General features: G+C 32.5%; 2 protein-coding genes across 2 annotated transcripts; both read left to right on the forward strand.

The window, feature by feature from the left end:
* LOC109353637 (beta-glucuronosyltransferase GlcAT14B-like) lies at positions 1,026 to 3,105 on the forward strand. The gene is made up of 4 exons (XM_019595972.1): positions 1,026 to 1,766; positions 1,867 to 1,942; positions 2,047 to 2,162; positions 2,460 to 3,105. The coding sequence occupies exons 1-4, from the start codon at positions 1,187 to 1,189 to the stop codon at positions 2,957 to 2,959; spliced, it is 1,272 nt and encodes a 423-aa protein (XP_019451517.1). The 5' UTR covers positions 1,026 to 1,186; the 3' UTR covers positions 2,960 to 3,105.
* On the forward strand, positions 5,520 to 7,012 carry LOC109355283. The gene has a single exon (XM_019598352.1). The coding sequence runs from the start codon at positions 6,074 to 6,076 to the stop codon at positions 6,506 to 6,508; it is 435 nt and encodes a 144-aa protein (XP_019453897.1). The 5' UTR covers positions 5,520 to 6,073; the 3' UTR covers positions 6,509 to 7,012.

A 10,069-nucleotide genomic window follows, 5' to 3' on the forward strand; every position in this document is an offset into this window, starting at 1 on the left:
AGTTTTGCATACACACGTATGAAAGAATAATGACACTTTAACCCAAAAAAAACGTCCTACTTACAACAAAAGAAACCCCTTTTTCTTTTGTAATAAATTCCCTCTGAATCTAACTTATTTGTACTTTCTGTCTCTACCTTTCTCCTCATTCTTTGTTCTCCTGTCCTTTGCCACAAACAGGTTTGTGTCTTTTGTTTCTTTATGTTACTGTATAGATCATGTTATATATACACGTATTATGATTAACTTGATGACTAATTGTGTATTGCATGAATAGTTTTTGTTATTCACCATGCAGTTTCTACGTTCCTTATATTTTGTGTTTATGTGTTTTAACAAAAACAATATGAATTTTTTATTTCAGCTATGCCCATTATACGATTTTTCTTTGACTCTTTTGATGATCATTTTCATTCCAAGCCATTTGGAAAATATACTTCGGAATCAAGAGTGTAGATCATTGTTGAGCAGAAATGATAATTTTGTCCTAGTTTGTTCAACGATTTATTCTATGATCTAGATCCATGTATTATATCTGTTCCGCTACAATCACAGATTCCATTTGGACAGTTTCTTTCATCTCTCTCTTTTTATTTCATTTAGTAGCATATTCATAAGAACAAACAATGTATTTGTTTAGTTTATCTGTTATTTTATCCTTTCGCAACTTCGTGGGTTTTCTTTACGATCCAGATTTGTCTCTTTCCATTAGGAAAAGGATATTGTTCTGAGCCACACACTATTATCTGCCACATTTGGTTATTTGGTTATTTTAAATATCTGTATTTTTGTTATTTAATTTTATTGGTGCTCACACCTCTTTGGTTTTGGAAATTGTAATTATTTTGCTTATGAAAATGATAGTATCATAATGTATATACTTCTTGAATTCAAGTAGTGCATAATTATTTAAATAGCATCTGTTGAATGAAAATTATGTCTTGGGAAAGTGCAATTTCTTTGCTTATGTGAAAACAATTAATATCATCACTAACTTCTTGAATTCAATAATGGATGTTGATTCAGAAACAATTTTAAAAGCAAAGAGAAATGAGAAGATATATGAAGAGGGTCTCAAATTTGTTCATTTCAGTGGCTGCTACATGGTGAATTGGCTTTATCATTCCTTTGATTCATAGAATCTAGAATGAAATAATTTAGTAAGAATGCATGATAAGTCTCAGTGATGGAGTCCTTTAACATGGAGAAGAAATGGCTATTTCCTCTCATTGTGATCTCTGGTATATACATATTCTTTATAGCCACATCCTTCAACATGGGACTTGTCTCTTCAATCAATCAAAACTTCAATTCAATATTGTTCATTCTCCCATCTCATCTTGCTACAAACCAAACTGTTCCACAATTTGTAGAGACAAAGATTTCTCCACCTCCACCTCCTCCTCTTGTTGGTGCTGCAATACCTCGCTTTGCTTATTTGATTTCTGGCTCAAAAGGTGATTTAGAGAAGCTTTGGAGAACTCTTCTTGCCCTTTATCATCCACTAAACCATTATGTTGTTCATTTGGATCTCGAATCGCCGCTAGAGGAGAGGTTGGAGCTCACTTCCCGAATCGAAAAACATCCTATCTTCAATGAGGTTGGAAATGTTTTCATGATTCTGAAAGCTAATATGGTCACATACAGAGGACCAACGATGGTCGCGAACACTCTTCACGCTTGTTCTATTCTCCTAAAGAGAAGTAAAGACTGGGATTGGTTTATTAACCTTAGTGCTTCAGATTATCCTCTTGTGACTCAGGATGGTTAGTTTATTATTGATGTATAATTAGCTTTTTGTTCTGATTCAAACTTTTTAGGATTGTAGCTATTTTTGCTAGACTAATATGGTGAATGATTTTGCAGATCTTCTATATACTTTTTCAGATTTAGATAGAAGTATTAACTTCATTGAGCACACAAGTCATTTAGGATGGAAGCTGTAAGCTTCTTTTTCTCACCCTAAACCCTCATTAAGTATTATGTTATTCCTTAACTATGCAACCTTCATTTATACATAATGATGGATTGAACCACACTGTGCAGTGACAAACGAGCAATGCCTTTAATTATAGACCCTGGGTTATACATGTCCAACAAGTCTGATGTATTTTCGGTAGGTCCTAAGAGAACTTTACCAACAGCTTTTAAACTATTTACTGGTTAGTCTGTTCCTTCCCCTTGCACTTTTATTTCATTTACCTTGCAATAATATACCAGTTGATCACTATAGATTCACTTGTGCTCATTTGAAGAATAGACTAAGGATTTAGCCGGTCATATCTTAGAGTCTGAATTCATTTTAATCATAAGAGTAACATATCATAACTTAGCCTTAGCTTGAATTTCAGAATTTATAGTTTCATGTGTGTCACATGATGCTACCCCCATTATTGTCATGCTTATTTTCCTCTTTGTTTCCAAAGTTTTTTCATTGAACCATGGTAGCAACATTGCAGGTTCGGCATGGATGGTTTTGTCGCGTGCATTTGTAGACTATGTTGTATGGGGTTGGGACAACCTACCAAGGACCGTTCTTATGTACTACACTAATTTTATCTCCTCCCCAGAAGGCTACTTTCAAACTGTTGTATGTAATTCACCAGAACTAGCTAAAACAGCTGTCAACAGTGACTTGCATTATATTTCATGGGACAACCCTCCTAAGCAGCACCCTCATGTTCTGAGTATCAATGATACAAGAAAAATGATTGCAAGCAGTGCCGCCTTCGCTCGGAAATTTAAGCAAGATGATCCAGTGCTGAATGTGATTGATAAATTATTACTGCATAGGCAAAAGGGACTACTCACACCAGGTGGTTGGTGTTCTGGCAAACCCAAATGTTCTAAGGTTGGGAACACTTACAAGATTAAACCTGGTCCAGGATCTCACAGGCTTCGTGTACTTGTAGCTAGGCTAGTTTTGAAGTCTAGATTTGGCCAGAATCAGTGTAAATAGATGATCCTATTGGAGTTGGAAGAGTCATACAAATTAGAGGATAGTGTTTTTGAGTTATATGTTATTCCAGCATCATGCACCTTATTCTTAATATTGATTGTAATACATACGGATCTAGAACATGAACTTAGCCACAAACTTCCACCATACTAGGTATCATGCGGGTCACATTTCGTTTTATAGGTAAAATTGATATAAGAGTTTCACAATATTTTGCAGTATCAAGATCATAACTCCACATAGATTTTTGTCTTTTGTTTCTTTACTTCATATTTGGATCATTATATTGGAGACAATCTTCTTCAGCTTCTCGATTAAACCTGAAACTCAGCCAACCTATGTTGATAATATGCATGCAAGGGATTGGAAGAGTGGTCAAAGAAAAGATGAATGGAGGAATGAAAAATCAGAACTTCTTCTTGATTGAGAAGTTCTGATTTTTCATTCCTTCATTCATCTTTTCTTTGAAGTGGAAATTAAAGTTTGGTTAGCCACTGACTGTGAAGGTTTTACAAAAATTATGGGATGTATAATTCCACTAGTTTTAGCATGGGTAGCAACTATTGCAGGTGCTAAATCTGATATGTTCTGCTCCAATTGTTGTCAGTGCAACATTATTCCCTGCCCAACAATGGTCACCCTCTCCCCTCAAAGCAAATGCTGCATTTGAATTGTTTTCAGAAAATTAAAATCCATTCTTTCAAGTTTAGTATCTAAAACTAATACTTAACTTGCATCTAATTTGTTTCTGCTTGTCATTTTATGTGCCATGATCTATATCTCAATGAATTTGAGATTGCTTTATGATTGGTTTAGAATATAGATATCTAATGTTTAAAGTTACAAGCACATCACAAAGTGCTTATTCATTGCAAAACGTGCTTGGTTGTAATCTCAATGTTATGGATATGAAGAAAGCAACTTTGAGCTAAACCTTTACTTTAAGTTGAATAAACATGACACATTACCTATCGATCTGAATTCAAGCCTCAAGAGGGAAGAGTACTTTATATTGGAGAGTATACTATCCATCATGGTAAATATATGAAACATAAACAAACTCTCCTTTTTGTCCTTTTTTCTTTCCTTTCTTTCTATTTTCTAAGGGGAGATTTTCCCATGCCCTTAGCTGTAAGGGAGAAACTCTTGATGGCTTTCCCTTTATACAATTTCAAATTCTGTGATAGGATAAGATTGTTGTCATTAGGTGGGTGGCAAGAATCAGAAGATTCAGAACAGGGCAGAGGGCACAATACTTATATTTTTTCTTTCAAAAAATAACAATATCTAGTTTTAGTTCTATGTTCATTTTATTTTTCAAACCTTATTAATGTATGTGCATTTTAGTTTAAGGCTAACTAGAGGATGATGCTAAAAAACTACTTCTCCTTTTTTAACTAAGATTTTCCTCACCTAATAAATAAAGAATAATTTTTTTTGATGCATAATTGCTCTAATAAGTGTTTCTAGAAAGTTAAACATTGCTATTTTATATAGAATAACTCTTGAAGATTGATTGAAATCTTACACCACTAAACTAACTTATTTATTGATATTCAAAAAATAATTTATAGAAATGGAATAATTTTTTTATTGGAATAAAAATTGCAACCATACATAGCTTTGTATCTAAGAAATTTTCACTAATGATTTATCAATTGTTACCATGAATTTTTTTTGTTAAAGAAAGTTTAATAAATCTAGTTAGGAGGTAATACTGTAATAATAGAGTAAAATGTCAATTTGGTACTTCCAAGATATAAAGGTCACCAAATTAATCACCCAAAAAGAATGACCCTCATATTAGTCTTGAAAAATTAAAATGACACCACATTAATCCTTCTATGAACTTATTTGATATCTTATAAATCTTTTTATTTAGACTTACATGTACTTGTTTGCTTATCACCTTCTTTAGAAAACTAAGTCAACTGTCATTATACGTTTATAAAATTAATGTGACATTTTACTGAATATGAGATCCAGAATTGAATTAGAGACGGGTCAGCTACGTTTTCTCTTGCAAACACCTTCGATTCTTTGTGCAACAACTTCCTTGTTATCGTATGTAATTACATGTGTCATTAACAGCTTATGTTATTGATAAAAAAAATATCAAAACCTCAATTAATATTTAATCACAATCTAGGTGGCTACTATACTTATCCGAAAATCCAGATGACAAAAAATTATCTAATATTAATCTTAATCTAGGTGGCTGTAAAGCAGCTTCACTAGTATTAAAAATATCTTAAGATCACTTTAGTCTTCAGTGGGCTAGCGATCTTTCAAAATATCCTTCATACTCTTAATTAATGAATACTTATTTCAATTTATAATTTTATGATTGGTAAAATATAAATAGCCATCTCGAAGTGGGAATAGATCTAAAATGTGCAACTTCATATGGGGCCTACATGCTCAAAATGTTAAAGTGTCTACCAACAGATATATCTTTTAGGAATTAAATACTTAATTAACTTTTAGGTATTTAATCGACTTTATACCACTAAATTAACGTCTTGTCATGTTCTAATAATCTTTTGACAAGAGTGATATAGACCCATTTCTATGACCTACAACGCTACAACTTTTCTTGGAATTGCTTAGCCGAACAAGCAAGGAAGCAACCAGAGAAAAAGTATGTCATTTATGACATAACAAGCATCTTGTGTCTTTTTTATTGCTATGGAAATCCAATCTAAACATTTAATCCTCTCCCCTATGTAAGTACTCTGAGGCTGAAAAACAGTGCCCTTTTGTAATACCCTTCGATCTGCATAACATATACACCGATGAAGTGAAAAAAACCCTTTTTTTTGCTTGAGTTTTCTACTTTGTTTTTTATGCTTTGTTTGGGGGTTTGTAAAGAAAAGCTGAAGAGATAATACCTTTGTTTATTTTGATTGAAGGGTGAAAATTTGCATCTTCCTGATTTGTTGAAACTACAAAAATTCTGATAGAAAAGTTAGAAATCAGTATTAGTAGTGGTTGTTTCACTAGTTTGCTAAGTTCTAACCCTTCTGGAAAACAGTGATTGAAATTCCAAATGCTATTGTTGGTGTTGATTCAAAAAGTAAGAAAGCAAAAGGCTTAGAGAGTGGCTTTGGATCAATGGTTTCATCTGGTTTTACTCTTATCTGTGTTCTTCATTCTGCAATAGCTCTTACTTCTGGAATTCTAATGATATTTTATTCCAAAGAGATCTCAGCCTTTGGCCATAGACCTGAAACTGCAACCAAGCTTCGAGGGTCAACACCACATGATCAATTACTGATTCAAACCTCAGATTCTTTCTCTGGCTTCTTATTGTTCACAATTGGGTTCATTCTATTGATGGCTTCCTTTGTTAAGGACAAGGATTTTCAGAGTTTCTTTGCCAAAGGGTGTGTGCTGCTTCACTTTTCCATGGCAGTTTGGAGATTCTTCTTTGAGAGGGAAATTGAAGATCTTGTACATGATTGGCCCAGGCATGTTGTTGGAAACATTGCTTTGGCCATTTCTTGGGTCTTCTTCCTTGTGTACTCATGGAGAGAGAAATATGATTAGTTCTTGCAAGGGACCCTTTGGTGCTTGTGTAAACAACATAGCCTTAAAAAAGTGATTTTTTTAAAAGCTGGAAGGAACTAAGATTTCCAAGCTATGCAACTTGTTTGGGCATTTCAAAGGGATGTGTTGAGCTAAACTGTTATGAAAAATCTTGGGTTTCATTTGGCCTTTGAAGGTAATTGGAGAACTATTTGTTGTATGAGAGAAAGAGAGGATGGAATAGCTTGTTGGTTCAGCTTCCTGATTCTGAGGTGCATAGATTTTGTGCAACTGAGATTATTTAGGATCTGTGTTGGCAACTTTACTTCATTGCTTCAATTTCAACTTGGAACTTTGTAATTAGAATAAAAATTCATTTTCTGCTTTGGTTTCTTAAAAGATGTACTAGTTTACTCACTTCTGTCTTCATTTGTGAAGTTCTGGATGCAAACTTTTCTGTATTGTATACATATTATTTGGTGTATTGCTGTTTTTGAGTATAATATTTAAAAGAAGTTTATAGAATCTGAAATTTGTTTTAATAATGTGTGATACATAAAATTACGTACAGATAGTTTATATGAGAATATAGTAAATTTAACTTGGCCTGAATACTTGAAATAATTTACCATACCATAAATTCTACATGCATCAAATTAAAATTATATTCAAGGACACAACTAAGAATGTGATTCCCACTTGTATCCACTTCAAAAATGTGATTCCCACTCATACTTTTGCGTTTCCTACCTAGAAAAGGAGGAAAAATAGCACAGTTAAATGAAAAGGGACACTAGTCGTCTGAGATTAGTCCTCCATTTTTTTGGTACATCTTATCATAAACTAACCTATTTTGTAGGTTGTAGTTGTCTTTCCTAATAAGTGTCGCTTTTAGGAATCAAACTCTTAACTTTTTTATCATCATGGGATCATCTAATGAAGTCTTATACAAGTAGATTAACGTTTTGTTGGTGATTAGTCATTGTTTAAGGACATACTGAAGTCAAGTTTTTTCTTTGTTATTGAGTTATGAGTGATTAGTCTTATTAAGTAGGCACAAAATTAATAAATCATACCCAACAATCACACAATTCCTATTTCCAAATGCAGTGGATAACTAGAAATAAAAAAACATCAATCATTCTCCCTTGATCATATGCTAATAACAAATTTCAAATAATATTAAATATTGTCAAGTAGCAAAGTCTAATACCAAATACTAGAAACATCCACCGAATAAAGCATCAAGCCTAAAACTCCAAATTCATATTAAATGTCAAATAACATTGAAATCAAACCTAACTGGTAGCTGAATTTTTTAAGCAGGGTGTGAAGAGTTCAATTTTGTTGTGTAGAAGAAAAATATTTTATTGGGAGACAATATATCTTTAAAGGAGATTTAGTCTTCCATAAACTTTATCCAACAAAAGAATTTTGTGCACTTCCGAAATTTGAAGTATCCAACAAGTTCAATAGCCAGGACCAAATATGTGTTCCTAGCTTGAGAATTAAGAGTGTCCACATACTTATGAAGTCGGCAAAGTGTATCTGCCAAAACTCACGGTTTAGACCACAACAAGAAATATGACAAAAATAATAATGAGGTTACTTCACACTCTTTTTTAATTGATCTTAATTTTGATTGCTTTTTTTTTTTGTAAAATCATAATTGATGATGAGAAATATGACTAGGTAAATTGAAATTCTAATAATAGTCCAAAATGGAGAGAGAGACCGCAACAAATAATGAGAATAGTATGATATTATCAAGCTTTTTGCATAAAATATCCCCTTTGCCACCGCATTGCACATTGGACTACAAATTCAAAAGGGTTTCTACGCAGGGTTTCTAGTAGAAATAGGTGAAAAAGAGAGGATATTTTTATATTATTTGATATAAAAAAAAGAGAAGATAAATAATATTTATTTTTTCTTTCTTTTATTTGGCTGAATAAAAAATAAAAAAAGAGAAATGGAGTTATATTTTAAAGGATATAAGTATCTTTAAAATATAAAAAATATTTGATGGAAATGAAAGGTTTTCAAAAGTCATGTTCTATATTTCACATAGAAAAAAAGTTTATAAGAACCTCTTGCATTTTACGTGTTTTGTGAGGAGATAATATAAATTATTGGTGAAATTGGTCTTTATATATACAACTTTAAATTACTAATGAAATTGGAATTAACACATTAGATGATGTAAGGCTGATTCTTAGCGATTGTTATTATGTTTCATATATTTAGGGTTGATTATGAACCGAACCAACTTAATATTCGTTCGAAACTCAATTCGTTATTTATTTGAGAAACTTAGTTCATGAACCAGATTAATCAAATTTGAGCTGGAAATTAAGCTCGTTAAATAACGAGTCGAACTTGAGTTGGATATAGTTCGATTAGTTTGTTTCATGGGCTGACTCAATATATATAAAGTAATTTTTATGATTATTATGATCTCATGCATTATTATTTACATTTATTGTTATTATATATAAAAACAATATTAAAAAGAATTAATTATTTAAGTTAATGAACAAATTTGAACTGAGCTGAACAGTTCACGAACTCTAACCGAGCTGACATCGAGCTAAAAAAATAACTCATATCGTATGGTTGCATACTGGCATACTCGTTTCCAGCCTTATATAGATTCATTATTTTCCGCGTGTTGTTGCATACTGGCATTGTTTAATTCATCTGGCTTTGGTAGTGGATCTGGATTTTACTTCAAATAACATGGTATGATAACCGTGTGCAGGAAATTCTTGAAGCTCGTGAAAAAGAAAATAAAAACATCTGGAGTTTTGGGATATCAGAAGAAGCTTCATATTACTGGACAGAACTTTATGGTCATTTAGACAACCCTGATGAAGGATGAAATTATGAAAATCAAGTTTATGCAAATTGTATGTAGGATCAATTTCACCAATAATTAAGAAGAAAAAATAATTTACAATATTATCGTAAAACACGTAATGTTTAAAGGAATGTTATCAAATTTTCTCTTTCACATAATACAATTTTCGATCATCAACTTTCTCGTCGTGTTGGGAATTTTGCTAGTGTTAAAATAGTTGAGCATTTGTTAGTTGGTTAGCTAGTTTAGTTAGGATAGTTATTTTTTCTATCCTTTATATAAATGATTCAATGTAATTTTGTTTTCCATCAATTCAATATTCAATAAATAATATTCTCATATTTCTTGATTCATCAAGAAATCTTTTTCATGCCTCTTACCATTTTAACATGGTATCAGAGCAATAATATATCATGCTATTTACTTTAATGTTCCACTGTGACGAAGAGAAGAATGCAGAACTCGTCTACAGTTTTGGATCCAGGGGTGCGACAGTAGTGTTTTAGCATCAGGTCTTTGTCTAGCATCCTTTTGAAAGCAATGGTGCAGAAAATCAGTGATGTCAGGTGACAGGCTATCAGGAATTGGAGGATGTTCATCCTTGACAATACGGAAAAGAGCCGACAAAGGCTGCAAATCATAGTAAGGAGGCACACATGTAAGAAGTTCAATAACCGTACAGCCAAGACTCCAAATGTCAGAAGCAGCACACGCACCAGACA

This window comes from Lupinus angustifolius, chromosome LG08, assembly GCF_001865875.1.
Source record: "Lupinus angustifolius cultivar Tanjil chromosome LG08, LupAngTanjil_v1.0, whole genome shotgun sequence".
Classification (NCBI taxonomy): Eukaryota; Viridiplantae; Streptophyta; class Magnoliopsida; order Fabales; family Fabaceae; genus Lupinus; species Lupinus angustifolius.